The sequence below is a fragment of the Danio aesculapii genome, chromosome 6 (assembly GCF_903798145.1).
Source record: "Danio aesculapii chromosome 6, fDanAes4.1, whole genome shotgun sequence".
NCBI classification, from domain to species: domain Eukaryota; kingdom Metazoa; phylum Chordata; class Actinopteri; order Cypriniformes; family Danionidae; genus Danio; species Danio aesculapii.
This window is the reverse complement of record NC_079440.1, coordinates 20,736,708-20,764,707: the sequence shown is the minus strand read 5'-3', so window position 1 is coordinate 20,764,707 and position 28,000 is coordinate 20,736,708. Positions and strand designations below refer to the sequence as shown.

Below are 28,000 nucleotides of genomic sequence, written 5' to 3'. Positions count from 1 at the left end.
ATATGTTAGAAACTTGGTAGCATACATTACATCAAGCAGCTGCACAGTAACCAGGCAATATTTCAGAGCATCATAGCAACACATATGAAAATGAATGAATGCTAAATAAAAACAAACAACACATTTTCTCCGTTTTCCACACTTGGAGAATAAGTACTGCATGAAATCTAAATTTACAATGTTTATTTTGCTAGCACACAATGGTAGTTTTAAGGTGAACGATTAATCTGTGCAAGTTAAAACTTTCATTCAAAAGCATTCAAAATCTAACCATTCTTTGTAATGTAGTGTTTCTCTGATGACATTAGTTTGATGATGTAGGTGAAACATGCTTAGCCACCCTAACAGTTAGTTTGCCGCAAGTGAAAAAGAATGAGTGCGGTGATGGAAATTTTTTACACTGATGATCATATATTGATGATTGATAATTATATATCGATATTATAAGTTGATTAAGGTTTTGCTAAAGTAAAGATTAAATGCTTTATAATCATTGAGCTATCGAATGTAATCTACTGGTTGTTTAACAGTTAAGGAGCTGTAGAGAAATTCTTACCTAAATCATTTGATGTGTCCCAATTTGCATTCTATACTACGCCCTAAAAGTATGTACTTTTTTTGTGAAGGAAAATATACCTTTGAGTGTGTAACAGAAGAGTATGCAAGCTTTGGGACATACTACTGCCTCATTCACAGATCGTTGTTGCTTAGTTATAAGCCCTGTCAATCATCCACATTTCTGTCATATTTAATTTCCTACCTTATTGGAGAAGTAGCAGTAGGTTAATCTCCCTTTCACAAGTTTTTTCATGCAGAGAAATCTCCTCAGGTCTTTGGATAATTATGCATTCAGACGTTAATGTCCAAACACATCTTTATACAAGTTCACATTGTTGTTGCAGATTAAATATAATACGGAAAACATGATTTAAATATTTTCCAGTTGGCTAGATATTAATTAACAGTCATACAAACATCTTTACAGAAGCCTCTCTACTTTAAGGTTGGTCTCGCGCGTCCACCTTGTTTGTTGTTTATTTACACTTTTCACCTGCGTATTTAGTTAGAATCAAATTCACATTCAACGCGCAATGTATTGGGGGCAATATCAGCGGTTAGAGTATGGACACTAATATGCTTACGGTTTTTACCAGATATAGTAAACCATCCAGGAACTTTTGGCATACTATTTTCAACATACTATGATTTGGAACATGCTTATTCTATTTTCAAATACTATTTAGGACAGATATGTGAATTGGGATGCAGCATTTGTCTTTAAAAATGCTTGTGAGCCTATGCTTGGAATTATTTTGCTCACAGAGGCTGTCTGTTTTTAAACAGATCATTCTCCGGAGAATAAAAGCACTTAAAAAACAAACTTATTCTGACTTTATTTAATTTCGGTCTTCACATAAAAATGTATTCCTTGTGAATAGGAAGAAACTAATTTGCCATTACAGTGCAAAATTAAACCCCACCACCTACTCAATATTCCATTTCAGTTGGAAATTTGTGTTACTGTAAAGCTGCTATTACTTAAAGACACTTTATCATTTTTTAAAACCAACTACACGTAAATAGAGATTACATTTTGAAATAAATAATTGAAGCGTACGTTTTATATGTGTAGCTAGCCTTTTTTTGTGTTCTGCGTTCATCTCTTGAATATATTGCTTCATTTGAACCGCTTGAATTTTGACTATGCAGAGACGCCCATGCTGGAGGATGCAGATGAAGGAGGAGTGAGGCTGTGGCATCTGGTGAAGGCCAGCGAGGAGCCAGAGTTACCCAAACACAGACGAGGGAGTTTAAAAGAACGAGAACGAGCCAAGACCATTCCAGAGATTTATCTCACGCGACTCCTGTCAATGAAGGTGTCCTGACAAATGCACATTCACAAAGCCTATAGATACAGACATACAAAGAAGCCAAACTCATATCAGTCATGTTCCTCTTTTTCCTAATTCTAATTCTAAGTTGCTAATTCTAAAAATAAATGAATAAATATACACCCAGGGTATAAATTTAACATTTGCCAAGCATAAATCACTAAGAATTTCATAAAACAGGTAGAGAAATGATGCAAGAGTCTTGCATCTTTGTCACCCCTTTTACCCCTGATGAGTTTGCATCCCTGCAAACAGTTGCAATTAAACAAGTGTGTAACCTGATGAAATTTTAAGGAGTCAATTTAAATGTGCAGCAATATAAATGTATTGTTGTTATATAAAAGAATATATTCTTGTTTTAATTAATGATAACTATATGTATGACATATTTTACGTTAATTAGTATTATAGAAATGTATCTTTAGTCATCCATTTAAACCCTTATGTGCTGTTGGGGAGGTTTTCATCCTCTCTGCGTTAATTTTGAGTCTTAATTTGGCCATAACCATTTCTGTGTTTCAGCTAGCAGAATGATTTTTGGTGACAAATCTTATTTTGACACATATTTTCAGAAAATGCTTTGAATTGAAAAAAACAACAATACACTTTGGGGAAATTTACTATCCTTTTGTTATGTTTAGGATGAAAACATCCACCAAATTAAACTGCTGTAAAAAGCATCAGATCAATAATCAACCTCAGTCCTAATCAAAACTACTAAATGTTTTTAAAAAGTACAGGATTTTAACTCTTTAATTGGCAAATTCATAAATGATTTGACTGATTCGGTGGGGGAAAAAGCACATAAAAGGATGTATTTTTAAAATAAAAAGTAATTGTGGACTGGATTTTTTAACCTTTTATCAAAGTCTTGGACATGTGAAACAACATTGCCTTTGATGCTTTGTTTTTGATTCATATTATTTTTTCTCTCTCTAATTTACTGTTGGTGGTTGTTTTTTCCCTATTGACTTTCATTATAAACACATCTTTTGGTTACAAATCCATGTTGGGAAGAGGTCATATTTGTCATTTTTACTGTTGATCATCAGTTGGCATTAACACTTTAGATAGGCCTGTGCAAAAAAAAGCTTAGTTGCTGAATTTTATATGTAGGATAACAGCAAAGTAAAGTGTGTGTCTGTGAGTGTTTAAAACTGACCTTTACACACTTACCTTGATGTGTCTGAGTAAATCAAAGTATGCATCTCAGCTCTCAGAACTACATGGAATAAATAAAAACAAAGACTGTGTATTTATGTACCATTAAATGTGGTTATAATGGAAGTCAGTGGAGCAAAAACAGTAAACAGTAACAGTAAATTATGGAGAAAAAACTTTTTATCTAATCAAAATCTAATCATGAATTGCATCAAAGCCAATGTTGTTACTAATCTTTCACATGTCCAAGACTGTGATAAAAGGTTAAAAAAAATCCAGTCCACAAATACTTTTTATATTGAAAATACATCGTAATACGTAAAATACATAATTACGTATAACGCATATAAACGCATAACATTTAGTAGTTTTGATCAGGACTGAGGTTGATTAACAGATTTATGCAAAAAAAAAAACTGAAAAAAAAAAAAATTTATATGATGCATTTTACAGTAGTTTAATTCACTTGATGTTTTTATCCCTAACATAACAAAAGGTTAGTAAATTTGAACAATGCACAAGGGTTAGTCTGTTGTTTTATTCATTCATTCATTCATTTTCTTTTCGGCTTAGTCCCTTTATTAATCAGGGGTCGCCACAGCGCAATAAACCGCCAACTTATCCAGCATATGTTTTATAAAGCGGATACCCTTCCAGCCGCAACCCAACACTGGGAAACACCCATACACTCTTGCACACACTAACATAAACTACGGACAATTTAGCTTATTCAATTTACCTATAGCGCATGTCTTTTGGACTGTGGAGGAAACCCATGCAAACACGGGGAGAACATGCAAACTCCACACAGAAATGCCAACTGACCCAGCCGGGGCTCGAACCAGCGACCTTCTTGCTCTGAGGCGATTGTGCTACTGTCATTTTATTATTATTATTAATAATAATACGCTAGAGAATAATTATAATACATAATTTGCTCTAGCTGTTTTGAAATAATGAAATAAATCACATTTCTGTTGTTGGTAGAAATTATTTAAGGCCAATAAATGTTAGTCACCGGCAATTAAATAAATCTTACTTTTAGGCCCTACAATTCTATGTTAACATGCTTTTTTTTTGGTTTTTATAGGGTACACTGCAGAAGTTTGTGGATGATCTGTTCACAGTTATTCTAAGCACTAGTCGACCGGTTCCTCTGGCAATCAAATATTTCTTTGACTTGCTGGATGATCAGGCAGTCCGCCATGGCATTTCAGACTCTGAGACCATTCACATCTGGAAAACCAACAGGTACTCACAAATTAATCAATGCTTAACATTTTAAGATTCAGTCTTTGTACAACATTTTATTATCATTCACAAAATGACATATCTGCAACGTTCCAGTACCTTAATCACCTATTAATACACAATATGCAATGACAATCTGTCTCTCTGTTAAGCCTTTAATGCGTAAAATCATACCATAGCAGTGTGATCAGTCTTGGCTGGTCTCTGGAACATACGATCACACCAGTGTGATTAAAAATATTCAGTGCGTCACATGATCAGCTGCTAAAATCAAATCTGCTTTCCTGCGATGGCTCATATTTAAAAATCACAATTTATCAGTAAAACGAAAATATAAAACGAAAAAAGTACTTTATATTAAATACAAATCTGGTATATTTTAATGGCTGTAACAGTATAAGCTGTTTGGTGGGAAAAAAATGGGCTACGGGTCGGACTCTGGCCAAAAATTTTGATGAGCTGGTGGACAAGGGCCGGTCTACAGCCGGTCTGTCATTCACACACTATTGATTTTTGGTTTGATTTTTATAGAAAATGGGGAAAAAACACTTTAATATGTTGTGCATTTTATTAGACTGGACAGAGTGGGATTTAAAAAGTGCTGCTTCTTCTCCACATGATCATGACTAGACGAACTGGATGTGGTTGACTGTTGCATAATAAAAGCACCACTGCTTTTGTGCCACTCACTCTCGTCTCTCATCAGCAATTGCTTCAGCCATCTAGTTTCACTTTAAGGGCTTTCAGTCTTACTCCGCTTCATACAACCATGATAATAAGTTTAGAATAGTTTAGCTCATTCATGAACATGCTTTCTGCCCCGTAAGATGTAATGAAGATGAAAACTCCCATGATTCCACTCTCAATGTCAAACTGGAAATGAAGAGTTCAGCCAAAACTCTCTAAATCCATCTGACCTCTTTTCTTTTAAATGAGCATTTTCTATCAGGCTCCTCTGATTAGGTTCAGAAGTTTCATTTTATATGTAATGATAAGGTTATTAGCTAGTAAATAAAATAACTTTTTTTTTAAAAATATCACTTTAGACAATTCTTTGGTATTTAACAAGGTAAATTTTCTTTTGCGTCAAAACCAGCTAAATCCACTTGTGATTTTTTTTTTTTTGCAAAAACCTCAAAATCCATCTATTGGGACAAGACTGGGAAAGTGATTGGGAAAATCACTAAAGATGCAATTAGAAATTAAAGCTGCAAGCAGCGATGATAGGGACCTCGCACCCGGGCTCACCGCCGCCCGGCGGCCGTAGGATGACAGAGAACCGCGAACAATAATAATTTAGGCCGATACATAAAAAAATCTGAGAAAATCACAGATTTATGCCAAACTTGCTCCCGTCAGCTGGTGGCGCTATGACTGTGACTCAATATTTTCATGTAGATGTCTTCAGGAGAGGATTTTAATCAACCATGTGAATTTTCAGGCAGATCAGACATTGTTTGGCTGAGTTATAGGCAATTTTACTGTTGCCACCAGGTGGCGCTATGACTGTGACTCAATATTGGCATGTAGATGTCTTCAGGAGAGCAATCTTATAAACCATGTGAAGTTTTAGGCAGATCGGATATTGTTTGGCTGAGTTATAGGCAATTTTAAGTTTGCCAGCAGGTGGCGCTATAACTCTATCGAGTTATTGGCATGTAAACATGTTCAGGTCAGGACACTTATCAAATGTGTGAGTTTTGAGGCAGATCGGATCATGCATGCCTGAGTTATAACGACTTGATGTTTCATGGCGAATCATCAAAGTTTGCGAGTCCGCCACGGACACGCCCATCAACGAAAACTCTAGACCTTCACAATATATCATCGATACTGCTTTCAGATGACACCACTCAAATTTGGTGCTGATATGATAAAATTTGTGGGAGGAGTTTGTTTCACTGTAAATCTTGCTATTTCCTGTAGCCAGCAGGTGGCGCTATAACTGTATCGGGATATTGTCATGTAAACGTGTTCAGGTCAGGACGGTTATCAAACGTGTGAATTTTGAGGCAGATCAGATAATGCATGCCTGAGTTATAACAACTTGATGTTTCGTGGCGAGTCGTCAAAATTTACGAGGCCGCCACGGACACGCCCATCGACGAAAACTCTAAAGCTTCGCAATTTAACATCGCCAAGGCCTTTAGATGACATGACTCAATTTTGGTGTCGATCGGATGAAATCCCTAGGAGGAGTTCGTTAAAGTACAACGCCTGGAAATGGCAAAATCGCCACTTTTTCGCCGCAGGAAGCCGTAAATATCCGACTTCCTGTTGGGTTTGAGATATCGCTCCTTGAGACTTTTTTGTAGGTCTTGGCATGTTTGAGGTGTGTGCCAATTTTCGTGCATGTGCGTGATTCGTGGCTCGGGGGCTTGTCCGTATCAATTTTCTAGGTGGCGCTGTCGAGTCATTTTGCCACGCCCACTTCCGAAGCCTATAAGAAACGTAAATTTTCGCGACTTCTGGGGCGTGTGCAAATTTTCGTGAGTTTTCGGGCATGTTTAGACCCTCAAAATCGCGATTCATTCGGGAGAAGAATAAGAATAATAATAATAATTAAAGCTGCAAGCAGCGATGATAGGGACCTCGCACACGGGCTCACCGCCGCCCGGTGGCCGTAGGACGACAGAGAACCGCGAACAATAATAATTTAAGCCGATACATAAAAAAATCTGAGAAAATCACAGATTTATGCCATACTTGCTCCTGTCAGCAGGTGGCGCTATGACTGTGACTCAAGATTGGCATGTAGATGTCTTCAGTAGTGGAAACTCATCAAACATGTGAAGTTTCAGCCTGATCGGACATTGTGTGGATGAGTTATAAGCCAAACTACCTACTGTCAGCAGGTGGCGCTATGACTGTGACTCAATATTGGCATGTAGATGTCTTCAGGAGATGAGTCTTAACAACCATGTGAAGTTTCAGGCAGATCGGACATTGTTTGGCTGAGTTATAGGCAATTTTATTGTAGACAGCAGGTGGCGCTATAACTGTGACTCAATATTGCCATGTAGTTGTCTTCAGGAGTGGATTTTAATCAACCATGTGAATTTTCAGGCCGATCGGACATTGTGTGGCTGAGTTATAGGCAATTTTACTGTTCCCAGCAGGTGGCGCTATAACTTTAACTGGATATTGATATGTAAACATGTTCAGGTCAGGACGGTTATCAATTGTGTGAATTTTGAGGCAGATCGGATCATGTATGCCTGAGTTATAATGACTTTCTGTTTTGTGGCGAATTGTCAAAGTTTGCGAGGCCGCCACGGACACGCCCATCGAGTAAAGCTCTAAAGCTTCGCAATTTAACATCGCCAAGGCCTTTAGATGACAAAACCCAATTTTGGTGTCGATCGGATGAAATCCCTAGGAGGAGTTCGTTAAAGTACAAAGCCTGGAAATAGCAAAAACGCCACTTTTTCGCCGCAGGAAGCTAAAAATATACGACTTCCTGTTGGGTTTGAGATTTCGCTCCAAGAGACTTTTTCGTAGGTTTTGGCATGTTTGACGTGTGTGCCAAGTTTCGTGCGTGTGCGAGATTCGTAGCTCGGGGGCCTGTCCGTTTAATTTTTATAGGTGGCGCCAGCAGGTGGCGCTATAACTGTATCAGGATATTGGCATGTAAGCGTGTTCAGGTCAGGACGGTGATCAAATGTGTGAGTTTTGAGGCTGATCGGATCATGCATGCCTGAGTTATAACAACTTCCTGTTTCGTGTCGAACCATCAAAGTTTGCGAGGCCGCCACGGACACACCCATCGACGAAAACTCTGGACCTTCACAATATATCATCGCTAGAGTGTTCAGAGGACACCTCTCAAATTTGGTGCTGATATGACCAAATTTGTGGGAGGAGTTTGTTACAATGTAAAATCATGTCATTTCCTGTAGCCAGCAGGTGGCGCTATAACTGTATCGGGATATTGTCATGTAAACGTGTTCAGGTCAGGACGGTTATCAAACGTGTGAATTTTGAGGCTGATCGGATAATGCATGCCTGAGTTATAACGACTTCCTGTTTCGTGGCGAGTCGTCAAAGTTTGCGAGGCCGCCACGGACACGCCCATCGACGAAAACTCTAAAGCTTCGCAATTTAACATCGCCAAGGCCTTTAGATGACATAACCCAATTTTGGTGTCGATCGGATGAAATCCCTAGGAGGAGTTCGTTAAAATACAACGCCTGAAAATGGCAAAAACGCCACTTTTTCGCCGCAGGAAGCCGTAAATATCCGACTTCCTGTTGGGTTTGAGATATCGCTCCTTGAGACTTTTTTGTAGGTCTTGGCATGTTTGAGGTGTGTGCCAATTTTCGTGCGTGTGCGTGATTCGTGGCTCGGGGGCTTGTCCGTATCAATTTTCTAGGTGGCGCTGTGGAGTCATTTTGCCACGCCCACTTCCGAGACCCATATCAGCCGACCATTTACGCCGCGTTTGATGTGTGTGCAAAGTTTCGTGAGTTTTCGAGCACGTTTAGACCCTCAAAAGTGCCCCGATTAGGGGCGGAATAATAATAATAATAATAATAATAATAATAATAATAATAATAATAAAAAACATTACAATTACAATAGGGCCTACGCACCGTAGGTGCTCGGTCCCTAATTAAAGCTGCAAGCAGCGATGAAAGGGACCTCGCACACGGGCTCACCGCCGACCGGTGGCCTTAGGACAACAGAGAACCGCGAACAATAATAATTTAAGCCGATATATATAAAAAACCTGAGAAAATCAAGGATTTATGCCATACTTGCTCCTGTCAGCAGGTGGCGCTATGACTGTGACTCAATATTGGCATGTAGATGTCTTCAGGAGATGAGTCTTAACAACCATGTGAAGTTTCAGGCAGATCGGACATTGTTCGGCTGAGTTATAGGCAATTTTATTGTTGCCAGCAGGTGGCGCTATGACTGTGACTCAATATTGATATGTAGATGTCTTCAGGAGAGAATTTTAATCAACCATGTGAATTTTCAGGCAGATCGGACATTGTGTGGCTGAGTTATAGGCAATTTTACTGTTCCCAGCAGGTGGCGCTATAACTTTAACTGGATATTGATATGTAAACATGTTCAGGTCAGGACGGTTATCAATTGTGTGAATTTTGAGGCAGATCGGATCATGTATGCCTGAGGTATAATGACTTCCTGTTTTGTGGCGAATCGTCAAAGTTTGCGAGGCCGCCACGGACACGCCCATCGAGTAAAGCTCTAAAGCTTCGCAATTTAACATCGCCAAGGCCTTTAGATGACAAAACCCAATTTTGGTGTCGATTGGATGAAATCCCTAGGAGGAGTTCGTTAAAGTACAAAGCCTGGAAATGGCAAAAACGCCACTTTTTCGCCGCAGGAAGCTAAAAATATACGACTTCCTGTTGGGTTTGAGATTTTGCTCCAAGAGACTTTTTCGTAGGTTTTGGCATGTTTGACGTGTGTGCCAAGTTTCGTGCGTGTGCGAGATTCGTAGCTCGGGGGCCTGTCCGTTTAATTTTTATAGGTGGCGCCAGCAGGTGGCGCTATAACTTTATCGGGATATTGGCATGTAAGCGTGTTCAGGTCAGGACGGTGATCAAATGTGTGAGTTTTGAGGCTGATCGGATCATGCATGCCTGAGTTATAACAACTTCCTGTTTCGTGGCGAACCATCAAAGTTTGCGAGGCCGCCACGGACACACCCATCGACGAAAACTCTGGACCTTCACAATATATCATCGCTAGAGTGTTCAGAGGACACCTCTCAAATTTGGTGCTGATATGACCAAATTTGTGGGAGGAGTTTGTTACAATGTAAAATCATGTCATTTCCTGTAGCCAGCAGGTGGCGCTATAACTGTATCGGGATATTGTCATGTAAACGTGTTCAGGTCAGGACGGTTATCAAACGTGTGAATTTTGAGGCTGATCGGATAATGCATGCCTGAGTTATAACGACTTCCTGTTTCGTGGCGAGTCGTCAAAGTTTGCGAGGCCGCCACGGACACGCCCATCGACGAAAACTCTAAAGCTTCGCAATTTAACATCGCCAAGGCCTTTAGATGACATAACCCAATTTTGGTGTCGCTCGGATGAAATCCCTAGGAGGAGTTCGTTAAAATACAACGCCTGAAAATGGCAAAAACGCCACTTTTTCGCCGCAGGAAGCTGTAAATATCCGACTTCCTGTTGGGTTTGAGATATCGCTCCTTGAGACTTTTTTGTAGGTCTTGGCATGTTTGAGGTGTGTGCCAATTTTCGTGCATGTGCGTGATTCGTGGCTCGGGGGCTTGTCCGTATCAATTTTCTAGGTGGCGCTGTCGAGTCATTTTGCCACGCCCACTTCCGAGACCCATATCAGCCGACCATTTACGCCGCGTTTGATGTGTGTGCAAAGTTTCGTGAGTTTTCGAGCACGTTTAGACCCTCAAAAGTGCCCCGATTAGGGGCGGAATAATAATAATAATAATAATAATAATAATTAAAGCTGCAAGCAGCGATGATAGGGACCTCGCACCCGGGCTCACCGCCGCCCGGTGGCCGTAGGACGACAGAGAACCGCGAACAATAATAATTTAGGCCGATACATAAAAAAAATCTGAGAAAATCACAGATTTATGCCAAACTTGCTCCCGTCAGCAGGTGGCGCTATGACTGTGACTCAATATTTTCATGTAGATGTCTTCAGGAGTGGAATTTTATCAACCATGTGAATTTTCAGGCAGATCGGACTTTGTTTGGCTGAGTTATAGGCAATTTTACTGTTGCCACCAGGTGGCGCTATGACTCTGACTCAAAATTGGCATGTAGATGTCTTCAGGAGAACAATCTTATCAACCATGTGAAGTTTTAGGCAGATCGGATATTGTTTGGCTGAGTTATAGGCAATTTTAAGTTTGCCAGCAGGTGGCGCTATAACTTTATCGAGTTATTGGCATGTAAACATGTTCAGGTCAGGACACTTATCAAATGTGTGAGTTTTGAGGCAGATCGGATCATGCATGCCTGAGTTATAACAACTTCCTGTTTGATGGCGAATCATCAAAGTTTGCGAGTCCGCCACGGACACGCCCATCGACGAAAACTCTAGACCTTCACAATATATCATCGATACTGCTTTCAGATGACACCACTCAAATTTGGTGCTGATATGATGAAATTTGTGGGAGGAGTTTGTTTCGCTGTGAATCATGTCATTTCCTGTAGCCAGCAGGTGGCGCTATAACTGTATTGGGATATTGGCATGTAAACGTGTTCAGGTCAGGACGGTTATCAAGTGTGTGAATTTTGAGGCAGATCGGATAATGCATGCCTGAGTTATAACAACTTGATGTTTCGTGGCGAGTTGTCAAAATTTACGAGGCCGCCACGGACACGCCCATCGACGAAAACTCTAAAGCTTCGCAATTTAACATCGCCAAGGCCTTTAGATGACATAACCCAATTTTGGTGTCGATCGGATGAAATCCCTAGGAGGAGTTAGTTAAAATACAATGGCTGGAAATGGCAAAAACGCCACTTTTTCGCCGCAGGAAGCTGTAAATATCCGACTTCCTGTTGGGTTTGAGATATCGCTCCTTGAGACTTTTTCGTAGGTCTTGGCATGTTTGAGGTGTGTGCCAATTTTCGTGCATGTGCGTGATTCGTGTGTCGGGGGCTTGTCCGTATCAATTTTCTAGGTGGCGCTGTCGAGTCATTTTGCCACGCCCACTTCCGAGACCCATATCAGCCGACCATTTACGCCGCGTTTGATGTGTGTGCAAAGTTTCGTGAGTTTTCGAGCACGTTTAGACCCTCAAAAGTGCCCCGATTAGGGGCGGAATAATAATAATAATAATAATAATAATAATAATAATAATAATAATAAAAAACATTACAGATACAATAGGGCCTACGCACCGTAGGTGCTCGGTCCCTAATAAAAAACATTACAGATACAATAGGGCCTACGCACCGTAGGTGCTCGGTCCCTAATAATAATAATAATTAAAGCTGCAAGCAGCGATGAAAGGGACCTCGCACACGGGCTCACCGCCGCCCGGTGGCCGTAGGACGACAGAGAACCGCGAACAATAATAATTTAAGCCGATACATAAAAAAATCTGAGTAAATCACAGATTTATGCCATACTTGCTCCTGTCAGCAGGTGGCACTATGACTGTGACTCAAGATTGGCATGTAGATGTCTTCAGTAGTGGAAACTCATGAAACATGTGAAGTTTCAGCCTGATCGGACATTGTGTGGATGAGTTATAAGCCAAACTACCTACTGTCAGCAGGTGGCGCTATGACTGTGACTCAAGATTGGCATGTAGATGTCTTCAGTAGTGGAAACTCATCAAACATGTGAAGTTTCAGCCTGATCGGACATTGTGTGGATGAGTTATAAGCCAAACTACCTACTGTCAGCAGGTGGCGCTATGACTGTGACTCAATATTTGCATGTAGATGTCTTCAGGAGATGAGTCTTAACAACCATGTGAAGTTTCAGGCAGATCGGACATTGTTTTTCTGAGTTATAGGCAATTTTATTGTTGCCAGCAGGTGGCGCTATAACTGTGACTCAATTTTGGCATGTAGTTGTCTTCAGGAGTGGATTTTAATCAACCATGTGAATTTTCAGGCAGATCGGACATTGTGTGGTTGAGTTATAGGAAATTTTGCCGTTGCCAGCAGGTGGCGCTATGACTGTGACTCAATATTGATATGTAGATGTCTTCAGGAGAGGATTTTAATCAACCATGTGAATTTTCATGCAGATCGGACATTGTTAGGCTGAGTTATAGGCAATTTTATTGTTGACAGCAGGTGGCGCTATAACTGTGACTCAATATTGCCATGTAGTTGTCTTCAGGAGTGGATTTTAATCAACCATGTGAATTTTCAGGCCGATCGGACATTGTGTGGCTGAGTTATAGGCAATTTTACTGTTCCCAGCAGGTGGCGCTATAACTTTAACTGGATATTGATATGTAAACATGTTCAGGTCAGGACGGTTATCAATTGTGTGAATTTTGAGGCAGATCGGATCATGTATGCCTGAGTTATAATGACTTTCTGTTTTGTGGCGAATTGTCAAAGTTTGCGAGGCCGCCACGGACACGCCCATCGAGTAAAGCTCTAAAGCTTCGCAATTTAACATCGCCAAGGCCTTTAGATGACAAAACCCAATTTTGGTGTCGATCGGATGAAATCCCTAGGAGAAGTTTGTTAAAGTACAAAGCCTGGAAATGGCAAAAACGCCACTTTTTCGCCGCAGGAAGCTAAAAATATCCGACTTCCTGTTGGGTTTGAGATTTCGCTCCAAGAGACTTTTTCGTAGGTTTTGGCATGTTTGACGTGTGTGCCAAGTTTCGTGCGTGTGCGAGATTCGTAGCTCGGGGGCCTGTCCGTTTAATTTTTATAGGTGGCGCCAGCAGGTGGCGCTATAACTGTATCGGGATATTGGCATGTAAGCGTGTTTAGGTCAGGTTGGTGATCAAATGTGTGAGTTTTGAGGCTGATCGGATCATGCATGCCTGAGTTATAACAACTTCCTGTTTCGTGGCGAACCATCAAAGTTTGCGAGGCCGCCACGGACACACCCATCGACGAAAACTCTGGACCTTCACAATATATCATCGCTAGAGTATTCAGAGGACACCTCTCAAATTTGGTGCTGATATGACCAAATTTGTGGGAGGAGTTTGTTACAATGTAAAATCATGTCATTTCCTGTAGCCAGCAGGTGGCGCTATAACTGTATCGGGATATTGGCATGTAAACGTGTTCAGGTCAGGACGGTTATCAAACGTGTGAATTTTGAGGCTGATCGGATAATGCATGCCTGTGTTATAACAACTTGATGTTTCGTGGCGAGTCGTCAAAGTTTGCGAGGCCGCCACGGACACGCCCATCGACGAAAACTCTAAAGCTTCGCAATTTAACATCGCCAAGGCCTTTAGATGACATAACCCAATTTTGGTGTCGATCGGATGAAATCCCTAGGAGGAGTTCGTTAAAATACAACGCCTGGAAATGGCAAAATCGCCACTTTTTCGCCGCAGGAAGCTGTAAATATCTGACTTCCTGTTGGGTTTGAGATATCGCTCCTTGAGACTTTTTCGTAGGTCTTGGCATGTTTGAGGTGTGTGCCAATTTTCGTGCATGTGCGTGATTCGTGTGTCGGGGGCTTGTCCGTATCAATTTTCTAGGTGGCGCTGTCGAGTCATTTTGCCACGCCCATTTCCGAGACCCATATCAGCCGACCATTTACGCCGCGTTTGATGTGTGTGCAAAGTTTCGTGAGTTTTCGAGCACGTTTAGACCCTCAAAAGTGCCCCGATTAGGGGCGGAATAATAATAATAATAATAATAATAATAATAATAATAATAATAATAAAAACGGAGCAATTCCAATAGGGCCTTGCACCGTTTGGTGCTCGGTCCCTAATAATAAAAAACATTACAGATACAATAGGGCCTACGCACCGTAGGTGCTCGGTCCCTAATTAAAGCTGCAAGCAGCGATGATAGGGACCTCGCACACGGGCTCACCGCCGCCCGGTGGCCGTAGGACGACAGAGAACCGCGAACAATAATAGTTTAGGCCGATATATGAAAAAATCTGAGAAAATCACAGATTTATGCCAAACTTGCTCCCGTCAGCAGGTGGCGCTATGACTGTGACTCAACATTTTCATGTAGATGTCTTCAGGAGTGGAATTTTATCAACCATGTGAATTTTTAGGCAAATCGGACTTTGTTTGGCTGAGTTATAGGCAATTTTACTGTTGCCACCAGGTGGCGCTATGACTGTGACTCAATATTGGCATGTACATGTCTTCAGGAGAGCAATCTTATCAACCATGTGAAGTTTTAGGTAGATCGGATATTGTTTGGCTGAGTTATAGGCAATTTTAAGTTTGCCAGCAGGTGGCGCTATAACTTTATGGAGTTATTGGCATGTAAACATGTTCAGGTCAGGACACTTATCAAATGTGTGAGGTTTGAGGCAGATCGGATCATGCATGCCTGAGTTATAACAACTTGATGTTTCATGGCGAATCATCAAAGTTTGCGAGTGCGCCACGGACACGCCCATCGACGAAAACTCTAGACCTTCACAATATATCATCGATACTGCTTTCAGATGACACCACTCAAATTTGGTGCTGATATGATGAAATTTGTGCGAGGAGTTTGTTTTACTGTAAATCATGTCATTTCCTGTAGCCAGCAGGTGGCGCTATAACTGTATCGGGATATTGGCATGTAAACGTGTTCAGGTCAGGACGGTTATCAAACGTGTGAATTTTGAGGCTGATCGGATAATGCATGCCTGAGTTATAACAACTTGATGTTTCATGGCGAGTCGTCAAAATTTACGAGGCCGCCACAGACACGCCCATCGACGAAAACTGTAAAGCTTCGCAATTTAACATCGCCAAGGTCTTTAGATGACATAACCCAATTTTGGTGTCGATCGGATGAAATCCCTAGGAGGAGTTCGTTAAAGTACAACGCCTGGAAATGTCAAAATCGCCACTTTTTCGCCGCAGGAAGCCATAAATATCCGACTTCCTGTTGGGTTTGAGATATCGCTCCTTGAGACTTTTTTGTAGGTCTTGGCATGTTTGAGGTGTGTGCCAATTTTCGTGCATGTGCGTGATTCGTGGCTCGGGGGCTTGTCCGTATCAATTTTCTAGGTGGCGCTGTCGAGTCATTTTGCCACGCCCACTTCCGAAGCCTATAACAAACGTAAATTTTCGCCACTTCTGGGGCGTGTGCAAATTTTCGTGAGTTTTCGGGCATGTTTAGACCCTCAAAATCGCGATTCATTCGGGAGAAGAATAAGAATAATAATAATAATAATTAAAGCTGCAAGCAGCGATGATAGGGACCTCGCACCCGGGCTCACCGCCGCCCGGTGGCCGTAGGACGACAGAGAACCGCGAACAATAATAATTTAGGCCGATACATAAAAAAATCTGAGAAAATCACAGATTTATGCCAAACTTGCTCCCGTCAGCAGGTGGCGCTATGACTGTGACTCAATATTTTCATGTAGATGTCTTCAGGAGTGGAATTTTATCAACCATGTGAATTTTCAGGCAGATCGGACTTTGTTTGGCTGAGTTATAGGCAATTTTACTGTTGCCACCAGGTGGCGCTATGACTCTGACTCAAAATTGGCATGTAGATGTCTTCAGGAGAACAATCTTATCAACCATGTGAAGTTTTAGGCAGATCGGATATTGTTTGGCTGAGTTATAGGCAATTTTAAGTTTGCCAGCAGGTGGCGCTATAACTTTATCGAGTTATTGGCATGTAAACATGTTCAGGTCAGGACACTTATCAAATGTGTGAGTTTTGAGGCAGATCGGATCATGCATGCCTGAGTTATAACAACTTCCTGTTTCATGGCGAATCATCAAAGTTTGCGAGTCCGCCACGGACACGCCCATCGACGAAAACTCTAGACCTTCACAATATATCATCGATACTGCTTTCAGATGACACCACTCAAATTTGGTGCTGATATGATGAAATTTGTGGGAGGAGTTTGTTTCGCTGTGAATCATGTCATTTCCTGTAGCCAGCAGGTGGCGCTATAACTGTATTGGGATATTGGCATGTAAACGTGTTCAGGTCAGGACGGTTATCAAGTGTGTGAATTTTGAGGCAGATCGGATAATGCATGCCTGAGTTATAACAACTTGATGTTTCGTGGCGAGTTGTCAAAATTTACGAGGCCGCCACGGACACGCCCATCGACGAAAACTCTAAAGCTTCGCAATTTAACATCGCCAAGGCCTTTAGATGACATAACCCAATTTTGGTGTCGATCGGATGAAATCCCTAGGAGGAGTTAGTTAAAATACAATGGCTGGAAATGGCAAAAACGCCACTTTTTCGCCGCAGGAAGCTGTAAATATCCGACTTCCTGTTGGGTTTGAGATATCGCTCCTTGAGACTTTTTCGTAGGTCTTGGCATGTTTGAGGTGTGTGCCAATTTTCGTGCATGTGCGTGATTCGTGTGTCGGGGGCTTGTCCGTATCAATTTTCTAGGTGGCGCTGTCGAGTCATTTTGCCACGCCCACTTCCGAGACCCATATCAGCCGACCATTTACGCCGCGTTTGATGTGTGTGCAAAGTTTCGTGAGTTTTCGAGCACGTTTAGACCCTCAAAAGTGCCCCGATTAGGGGCGGAATAATAATAATAATAATAATAATAATAATAATAATAATAATAAAAAACATTACAGATACAATAGGGCCTACGCACCGTAGGTGCTCGGTCCCTAATAATAATAAACGGAGCAATTCCAATAGGGCCTTGCACCGTTTGGTGCTCGGTCCCTAATAATAATAATAATAATAATAATAATAATAAACGGAGCAATTCCAATAGGGCCTTGCACCGTTTGGTGCTCGGTCCCTAATTATTTTACAAAACATAAAACACATTACACAAACCACCTACAATTAAAAATCTATAAATCTGTCAAGTACATGGCGGTTCATTCCACTGTGATAAACCAGGGAAAATGCAGAAGGAAAATTAATGAATGAATTCTGTCAAGTAAGTGGATTGATCAATAACATTAAACTGACATTAATTAAATCTTAACCATCTGTTGTCATTTCTGATATTTGGGATTTAGATTTAATGTAAGTACAGCAATGTAAACATTGCAGACATTGTAAACTAAGCTTGATAGATTCAAATAATGTAGTGTAAAAACATTGTGAAACATCAATATCTGTGCATTGTCCATTAATATAAAAATCTTATCAGATTAATAGGTATTATAAAGTAATACAAATAATGTATAGTTTTTATGTATTATATTTATCTTTTTTAAAATAGCTTAAATTAGCAAATAAAACACAAGGTAGGCATACTGGGCAAAAAGGAAATGTCTCTCAGACAATTTTAGAAGCTGTCATTCATTCATTCTTACCATACTCAAGCTCTTGGGTCTCTTTTTTTATCCTCATAGCATCCACGTGGGATAAAAGAACGGCATCTTAACTATTTCTTTCGTGGAATGCAGTTGCCGTTTAATGTATAGTAAATCAGACTCATTCGAAGTAGCGTCGCTGCGCAAAAACATTTTATGAATGCATGCTACACTTCCGACTGTACATTGTTTTTTCTTTTTCTTATAATGCAGTTTTGAGGTAAGGGATGTTTTTATTAGCTATTCACTGACAGTTGGTCAGGCTCATCTATTTCATCAGACTCCGTCTTTTTAAACCGACATCAAAAGTGGAATAAAACAGTCTCCTTATAAAAGCCGGCATATCAGTGTGCTGCTACGTTGAAAATATATGATTCAATTCACACTTTCTAATTGGTTCTCGGGATATAGAGGCTTTTGCTGTCAAAGGCAAGTGGCATTTAGCAGCTTTTGCCAACAAACTGTTATTTCTGAATGCGCTGATGCTGCGATTTGGATGATTAGAAGCAAATATATATGTTGATGGTGTTCTACGTGCCTAAAGCATTCACTCAATGTCATTATCTCATTTTTGGTGGAAGTGGCGTTTAGCGGCTTTTGCATCTGAACTCTTCGAATATGTAAATATGTATTTTTTTCTGTTAACATGCACCCTCTGGTGGTGAAAATCACAAACTGTGCCTTTACATTTGTTATATAAATATTTTTAAGCACTATATATATATATATTTAAGCACTTAACTGGAAATACTTTGTAGATGAATAAATAAGATATTCAAGCATCAGCTTATGAGCAAGTGTGAAACTCATCCAGTTTTCCCCATAAACTGATTCAGCTCTGTTTTTGCTTCCAGTTTGCCTCTGCGGTTCTGGATCAACATTGTGAAGAACCCTCAGTTTATCTTCGATGTGCAGGTGTCTGATAATGTGGATGCAGTTCTGTCAGTAATTGCTCAGACATTCATGGACTCCTGTACTACCACAGAGCACAAGCTGGGCAGGGTAAGAGACAAACAAAAGAAGGCACTGTGGAATATTGAAAAGACTGCAGATTATAATATCTAAAATATAAATGTTTCTTACTATCCATTTAGGATTCACCTATTAATAAGCTGCTGTATGCTAGAGATATACCTCGCTACAAACAGATGGTTGAACGGTAAAATGACCTTGGACTGCTTAACCATTATAAAGGCTATATAGGGAAGCCACCTTGTTCTGAATCTCTGTATTTTTCTGACCCAGATATTATGCAGACATCAAGCAGACAATCTCTGCCAGCGATCAGGAGATGAACTCTGCTCTGGCTGAGCTCTCCAGGGTATGGCCATCATCTGTGCACTTTCTTTAAACCGTTACATTTACAAGTGTAATTAACTGTTCATGAGGTTTACACTCTTAATGTGTGCTTTGTTTGTCAGAATTATTCTGGAGAATTAAATTACTTGGTGGCCCTGCATGAGCTCTATAAGTACATCAACAAATACTATGACCAGGTGAGTTGTGAGAGGATTAAACAGACACAAAAGACTATTCCTGATAAGAAATAAAAGGTTAATGATAAAAATATAGTTCTAAAAATATAAAGGTGATTTTCATCAGAATGTATATACTCAGAATACCTAGAATCAAATTATATTAAGATTTTAAGAAGACTTTCTTACAGTTGATGAACGTACAGTTGATGAACAGTAAGAACATTGACAGTCTTACAATCCATCCTTCATCAGCTTGAGTATTTAAAGCAGCAGGCCACAAAACTGCAGAGAATGAAACTAAACTTGTAATAACCTGATTATTGTTGTCTTTTTGTGTGGATTCTAATATAGTTATAATTTTAGTTATCGGAATAGTTTACTAATTCCAGTTACTAAGTTTACTTAAATTGTACGTTTACAGCATTAATTAATCTGCTTACACTTCACAAAAACATCCCACTGGTTTGTGCATTAACAAGCATTGACAATGAGCAATATATTTTAAGCTGTATTAATTTTTGTTAATGGTACTTGATGAACAAAAAGCTTCTAGCTCAGATCCATTAACTAATACCTTCAGATTTTGATTTGATAATGTGTTAGTAATAGTATACACATTAACATTTACATTTAGAATTTCTAAAGTACAGTTGAAGTGAGAATTATTAGCCCGCCTTAGATTTTTTTTTTTTTTTTTTTTTTAAACATTTCCCAAATTATGTTTAACAGAGCAAGGAAATGTTCACAGTATTTCTGATAATATTTTTTCTTCTGGAGAAAGTCTTATTTGTTTTATTTATATACAGCTAGAATAAAAGCAGTTTTACATTTTTTAAATAAATTTTAAGGTCAAAATTATTAGCCCCTTTTGGCTATTGTTTTTCCCAATAGTCTACAGAACAGACCATTGCTATACAATAACTTGCCTAATTACCCTAACCTGCCTAGTTAACCTAATTAACCTAGTTAAGCCTTTAAATGTCACTTTAAGTTGTATAGAAGTGTCTTGAAAAGTATCTAGTCAAATATTATTTACTGTTTGTCATCATGGCAAAGATTAAAAAATCAGTTATTAGAAATGAGTTATTAAAACTATTATGTTTAGAAATGTGTTGAAAAAATCTTCTCTCCGTTAACAGAAATTGGGGAAAAAAATAAACAGGGGGGCTAATAATTCAGGGGGGCTAATAATTCTGACTTCAACTGTATATTTTGATATCATAAAATGTTAACGTACAGATGTTAAATAATATACTGATACATTAGTAAAATATATATATCAAATATATATACAGTGCTCAGCATAATTGAGTACACCTCATTTTGAAAATGAATATTTGTATTCTTTTCTCAGTGAATATAGGCAATGTATTTTGGTGCATTTAAACAAATGAGATTTATTAAACAGATATAATTATTAAAATAATATTTTTGTCACCAAACATATTTAGAAATTGAAAGAAAATACAATTAACTTCAAGCAAAAAATTGCAAAACAAAATGACAACCTACAAAATTTCAACTAAATTTTTAAATTTTTTGTTGCTTCTCTTGATTTTTTTTTTTTCTTTTAAAATTTGTATTTAATATTTTTCTATAACATATAAATTTGGGTGAACTCGTTTTTGGACTGTTATTGTAAATTATTTTGTTAGATAAGCTCCAGATTTGGCTTCAGTACCGACTAATCTAATGTATATGCACAAATATAATATTGTGTAGCTGCCTATTAAAAATATGAATTAAAAAGATAGATTTGTGAGGGGTGTACTTATATATGCTGAGCACTGTACATTATTATTATTATTTTATAATTTCATTTATTTTATACAACAATAAAATAAAACATGATATAAGGAACTGTCTATTTTTTTCATTTTGATATTGGGTCATCAAAAATGTTGAGGCGTCGTTTAGCTACATATTTATATAAGCGTCATCTTAACTGTATGCATATTTATAACAAAATGGAGCCTATAACATTACTGCCTCCTTTCATTTTCATTGAAAAATATGAAACATACCCTTTTGCTGAACATCTCTTTTGCTGAATATCAGTCTTAATAATCAATAATAGCAATCAGCGATACAATAAGTTTATACAATATAGGAAATAAAGGAAAGCAATCGCTCAATGTGCAGAATCAGTGTACGTGGCTACGAAAATTTATATATTAACTTATCTTTGCATTGTCCGTAGTGTATGAGTGTGAATGAGTGTATGGATGTTTCCCAGAGATGGGTTGCAGCTGGAAGGGCATCCGCTGCGTAAAACATGTGCTGAATAAGTTGGCGGTTCATTCTGCTGTGGTGACGCCGGATTAACAAAGGGACTAAGCCGAAAAGAAAATGAACTTATCTTTGTGCTGAGGCAAAACACGTTACCTGAGAACAAGTGGTAGATTCAAAATTCAGAAGAGTGGTTAGATAGAGACAAGATGAATTAAATATCATGTTTAACAACTATAGTAAGATATGGGTCTAGCGGTAGATCCTTGATGAACTGTACGATGTGTGCTGCTCTCACCTGGGGAGGTGCCTGCAGAGCACCTGCTGATTGCCTGGAGCTCAGACGTGCACATACGCTGCAGTGCATACCAGAGTGTGTGTGCTCACGAGATGTGCGTTTTCAGCGATGTAGTGTGGACTGAGATCTTTTCAGGAAAGCTAGGTGAAACGCCAGTGTGGACGTGGATCATTTTCATTCTAAAACACTGTTTTAAAAATAAAACATATTAGTGTAAACAGGGCCTTATTTTACATCTTCTTAAAAGAGGCATAATAGGTCTCCTTTAACAATGAAACTGAATTAACTAACTGAATTCATCTTTCCTAAATGCTTATGTTTTTGTCGGTATGTTAGATTATCACGGCCTTGGAGGAAGACACCACTGCTCAGAAGATGCAGCTTGGCTACCGGCTTCAACAGATTGCCGCGGCTGTAGAAAATAAAGTGACAGACTTGTGATCAAGGACAAAGTCAAAGTGAAAGCAATAAGTGCAAAGACACTCATAGGGGTGACTGTGAACCCACGGTACAGGTACTTTAGGTACAGCATCAGTTGCAAATGTGTGGCAGATTTCCACAAAGCTCATGCTCCATTCATTTTGATATCTACTAACGGAGATGATTGAAACCAGAAGGGTGTAGAATGTTGCAGTCTTTGAATGTAGGAATGGGATGATTTTATTCAGAACTATATGGATTACAGTATTCCCATTAGAGTTGGTCAGATGTCCTTTTTCATTTTTTTATTATAAACCTGGATGCCTTGAGTTCATGAATCTACTCCCAGTGGACGTGTTTTTCTGCAGAAGAAAACATATAAGCTTTTTGCTTGGACATGACTTTATTACAGAACACTATGAGATGTTCTGTCCTCTGTCTACCTCTTCTTTCTGCATCTGTCTGTGTGGTCTTGTTTCGCTAATGTTCTTCTGCTCAGCGCAGCTATAGAACGTTTGCTCTTGTTCACTGGGGGAAACATTTGAATGTGATTTTAAGATTTTGCTAAAACTGTCAAAGAAACAACCCCAACAATGACTCGTTTTAAATGTTTTAGAATTTTTTTTTTTACTTTTTCATAATTAATGTGTCACTGGAGAAATATTAAGCCAAGCATACACTGTTCTCTGTTACATAAGGCTCGTACACACCGGGATGCTTTTTGTTTGCGTTTATCATCAGCGTTTTACGAGACGTTTTTCTGGGTTCAAACCCAAGCGATTTTCACTGCCGTCGAGCAGAAGAGTATGCAAAATCACTCCTTGACATTAGATGGCGCTACACAATTTTAAGCTTCTGACACCCGCTTGTAACACAGAAAAAGTTACTGGCAATTCTAACAAGCATGGATGGCTCAAGTAGCAGCTCCAGCGATGAAGAAATCCAGTTGGTGATGGTTGACATTACTGGAGTTTTCCAGGAGAAATAACAAAACGGGAGGGTGGCGGGAGATGGATCTGAAATAAGGGAGACTCCCGAGAAAAACGGGAGTGTTGGCAGGTATGTTAGTGCACTGGTGAACAATAATCATTTCTTCATCGCTAGAGCTGCTACTTGACCCATCCATGCTTGTTCGAATCACCAGTAAAACTTTAACAACAAGCGTGTCAACTTTCTGTCTTCTGTGTTAGAAGTGGGTGTCAGAAACTTAAAGTTGTGTAGTGCCATCTTGGGTTTGAATCTGGAAAAACGTCTGAAAACGCTGACGAAAAACGCAAAAAAAAGTGTCCTGGTGTGTACGAGCCTTGAAGTGCCATTATTCACCAAGTCAGGTCAAATCATGTTCAGACACTTTTAAATGTTTTTTTAATCTTGTGGTGTCTTTTTAAGCTTTTTAGTCTTGTTTTTTTGTGCCAATATTGGGCTGAATGGATTAATCGTCTCATCCTCTAACATTTCATCAACAAGGCTTTTTGAAGACAGATAACTGTATGTAGGTACATATAAAAGATAGTATTGTAAAGTTTTAGCGTTCATGTGGGAAAATAATGATCTGTATTGTATGTAAAGTCATGCTTAATTATATTAGTGCTGGTCCACTGTATAGGTAAATGTGTTTCTCAGTCGCAGTTAACTTCTTTTAATTTGAAGAGCATTCTCAAACACTTAACGATGGAAATTTGAGAGAAATAGTTTTTCAGTTGTCAAGAGGAAAGTTGTGACTGTGGTATTTACCTTTTGTTTTTAGTACAGGGGCACCACGGGTGGGGTGGGGCGGAATTTAGGACGATTCTTAGACACTTAATAGAGGGCTCATACATCCCCTTCTTCACTTTCATCCGCGACTATCCCCTGCTGCCAACCCCCCTCTTCATTTTCATCCGCAATAGCCACCCCCCCCCCCCCCCCCTGTATTAGTATACTACAATTTTGTAAATATTTCCTGTGTATACTGATTTCCTGTGTAGTGGTTTGGCAAGTTCAAAAAAGTAAATTATTTTAAAACTTGTAAACAGTTTAAAAGAGATGTTTAACAAAAAAGCTTACAACTTTAACATTAAGAAGATTTATAGATTTTCATTTCTGAATGTATGTGTATTGTGAGAATTCAAATTTAAGATATGTTGTCTTTTTCATAACATCACATGAACTAAAGTGGCATTGTATTTGGGCATTCAAAGATTATGCATCAGTTTAAAAAATAGGATGAATAAAGTTTACATCTGGAAAGTTCTGTCAGACTCTGTTGTTGTTGGTGCTTAAAACTCTTTCTGTTGTTTATTGTGATTTAGGTGTGCAGGAACTCAAAATACTATATTGTAGACAACAAGAACTTGATTAACGTAATAATTGAATTAACTTCTCACCCTGATGACATTTTAAACCTGTTTGTCTTTCTTCTGCGGAAGAATAATATTATAATTATATATTTTGGTTTATACACTGTTTTAGTATGCCCCAAATTTTAGCATGTAAAATGTTTCAGCATACTAAAAAAGGTTTTAGTATGGTTTGTGTTTATGCAAGAGAGACAAGTGTGGCGCTCATACCTGTCAACATTGGGATAGGAAAATGAGGGATATGGCCACCATAATATGGGATACTCCCAAAAACAAACAAAACAAAACAAATGACCAAATATGATATTCTGGAGCTGTTTGATTGTAAATAAACAGTTAAATGATCAGTAATATGTTTTATTTATTATAATAATAATTATTATTATTTACAAAAGAAAAAAAATAGTATACATTAGCAGCAAATAAATTAGCAACCAGTTCAGATAATTAAAATTAATAGCTATTATAAAGAAATAGAATCAAGTTATTAAATCTCATTAATCTTTTCTTAACTACATAACTATAACTAAAGTTTTGATAAAGACAGCTGAGAGAGCACTCAGTCTTGGATAAGAAACAGATTGTACTTTTAAGTGTGTGTGTGTTCTATTTGATTGTGATCAGAGTCAGCTCTAAACAGTCTAGTGGATGTCTGATGTTTATATGCTTAAGATATTGTTCAGAATTGTACCCTACGTGGAAATTTTTGATGAAACTGCAAACTATCTTCTGTAAACTTCATTTATTTATTTGAATCTCTGACTCCAGCTCTTCTTCATCTGAGAGACTGGTCTTTCTTTGGGTTAAAATTGTAAATTACCCCTACAATATGAACAAAGAGACAAAAAGGGTTAAATCAATAAAATGCCAGCAAATTAAACAAGTTCTTAGTGATTTACACTAGGAAAGAGTTTTACATGCAATATAATTGTTAGAGTCTTTTAAAGAAGTTCACATATAAATCAAAGTCTTTTCTGGAAATTAAAAATTAAGAGTGTTTCTTTGAAAATGTACATTTATGGATGTAAAATTGAGCTAACTATAAAGAGCACCTGCAGATCAGCCACTGGCATTTGAAACAGCCATTGAAGTATTGTAGGAATCACCACTGTAAGACTTATTTGTATGTTGTTTGTCTTATTTTCTTAGCATCTACATCAGCAATCTATCTAAAACTGCTATTATTTGTGAAAACAAATTTGAGAAAGCATCAATGTGAGGCCGCATTTTTATGATGTCATCATATAGACTTCATGCAGTACTAGTGAATTGGGTAGCCTAAATTGTCTGTAGTGTATGTATGAGTGTATGGACGTTTCCCAGAGATGGGTTGTGGCTGAAAGGGCATCCGCTGCATAAAAACGTGCTGGATAAGTTGGCGGTTCATTCCGCTGTGGCGACCCCGGATTAATAAAGGGACTAAGCCGAAAAGAAAATGAATGAATGTGCAAAAAATGCCTAATGGAATTGGCTTATGTGCAAACAACAGTATAATGGCTGGAGCAGATTGAGTGCAATAGTAGTGCAAACTGAGATGGAGAATATAAAGACCATGATAACTGACATTGTTTATGAAACAAAGATAATTTGGAAGGAATTTTCTTAGGATTATAATTACACAAAAGCAAAAAATTTAAACCCCCTAATTTAGAGAAAAATTTATTTGGTATAAGATTCACAAGGAGGCATGATTTTTAAGATGCTGATTAATCCAATTAATTTTGATTGTATAATAAAGATTAGCAAACATTTGATTTTTTTATTATTAACAACAAATACAAAATTATACAGTAATATACAAAAATCTGTGGCAGAGTGTACATCAAAAACATTCAGTAATTAAAAATCTTATATTCCTTGAGTATATTACGAGTCGTCTTTGCTTTTTTGTTAACAATGTTCAATGTGCAGGAGTCCTTAGTCACTTGGAGGAAGTGAACAAAATTTGGCTTTGATCCAGTCCATTTTTTATTAATATGAAACTTTCCCATAATAATAAAAATTTGTACTAGAAAGGTAAATTTTTTGCATGTATTGACATAATAATATATAATACTACTAATAATGCAAATATCAAAATTTTGTAATTTGAATACACTATTTGTTTTCCTTCTAAGAAATTTTCCCACATCCACCCAGAAAGTTCTTGTATCAATCACAAAACATGTGAACAATTGATTCCTTTTCAACAAAAATCACAGGAATAATCAATATCCAAATTAAATCTCTCTAAAACCTTTTTAGCTGGAAATATACAATGTCAAATTTTAAATGTAACTTCTTTTACTTTATTTATACATATACGAAATATGAAATTGTATATGAAATATACAATATATTTCATAAGAAGCTTTTTTCCAATTTATATTTATGAATACATTGGTTCATTTTAAATTATTATATATAACTGTATCACCTGTTACAATATTTCTAATACATTTATTAGTATAACTTTGTTTAATAATATCTATATCTCCTAAAAAAGATTTTCTTTAACATATTTTCCTTACATTATTCTGATCTTTTTTTTTTTTAAGTTCCCAGGTTCTGCAGGTTGCAATGTCCCGAATTTTGCTTGCCAATTTTAAGCCAACCGTAATAGATTGTTTTGGTTCAATTTAGAATTTCCCCAACCACTGCAGAGCCCGGGGGACCAGAGTGAGCGCTCCGACTAGGCCCCCCTGGTCCTACATTAATCTGATCTAACAGAAAAAAAATCCCCTTACTGACGGTATGATGACGTACCCTTGTCCAAACGAATGCCCGCCATGTTTGTAGTTTTTGTATTATTTGTTTACGCCTTCCACTTGGTTGGGAATAATAAATAAAGTAATCTTAATCAAACGCGAGCACAATTTAAGATACATTGTGCGGATGACTGCAACGTAAGTGGGACCAATTCAATTTGTTAGAATGTTTCAAAGTAAAAAAAAAACTATTCAGTTTACATTTCTTTGTAGCGTAGCCTACGTTAACCCGGAAATGTAACTAACAGACGTGACCTATG

At 38.4% G+C, this 28,000-nt stretch overlaps 1 protein-coding gene across 1 annotated transcript in view; it reads left to right on the top strand.

Annotated features, from left to right (window-relative positions):
• Positions 1 to 24,850, top strand: part of LOC130230636 (plexin-B1-like) — a 40,669-nt gene extending 15,819 nt beyond the window's left edge. The window contains exons 9-15 of the mRNA XM_056459766.1: positions 1,711 to 1,877; positions 4,144 to 4,304; positions 19,084 to 19,231; positions 19,324 to 19,388; positions 19,475 to 19,550; positions 19,651 to 19,725; positions 22,571 to 24,850. Of these exons, the coding sequence (XP_056315741.1) occupies positions 1,711 to 1,877; positions 4,144 to 4,304; positions 19,084 to 19,231; positions 19,324 to 19,388; positions 19,475 to 19,550; positions 19,651 to 19,725; positions 22,571 to 22,675 (797 nt within the window). The 3' untranslated portion in view covers positions 22,676 to 24,850. The remainder of the gene's footprint in view (positions 1 to 1,710; positions 1,878 to 4,143; positions 4,305 to 19,083; positions 19,232 to 19,323; positions 19,389 to 19,474; positions 19,551 to 19,650; positions 19,726 to 22,570) is intronic.
• The last annotated feature ends 3,150 nt before the right edge of the window (positions 24,851 to 28,000 follow it).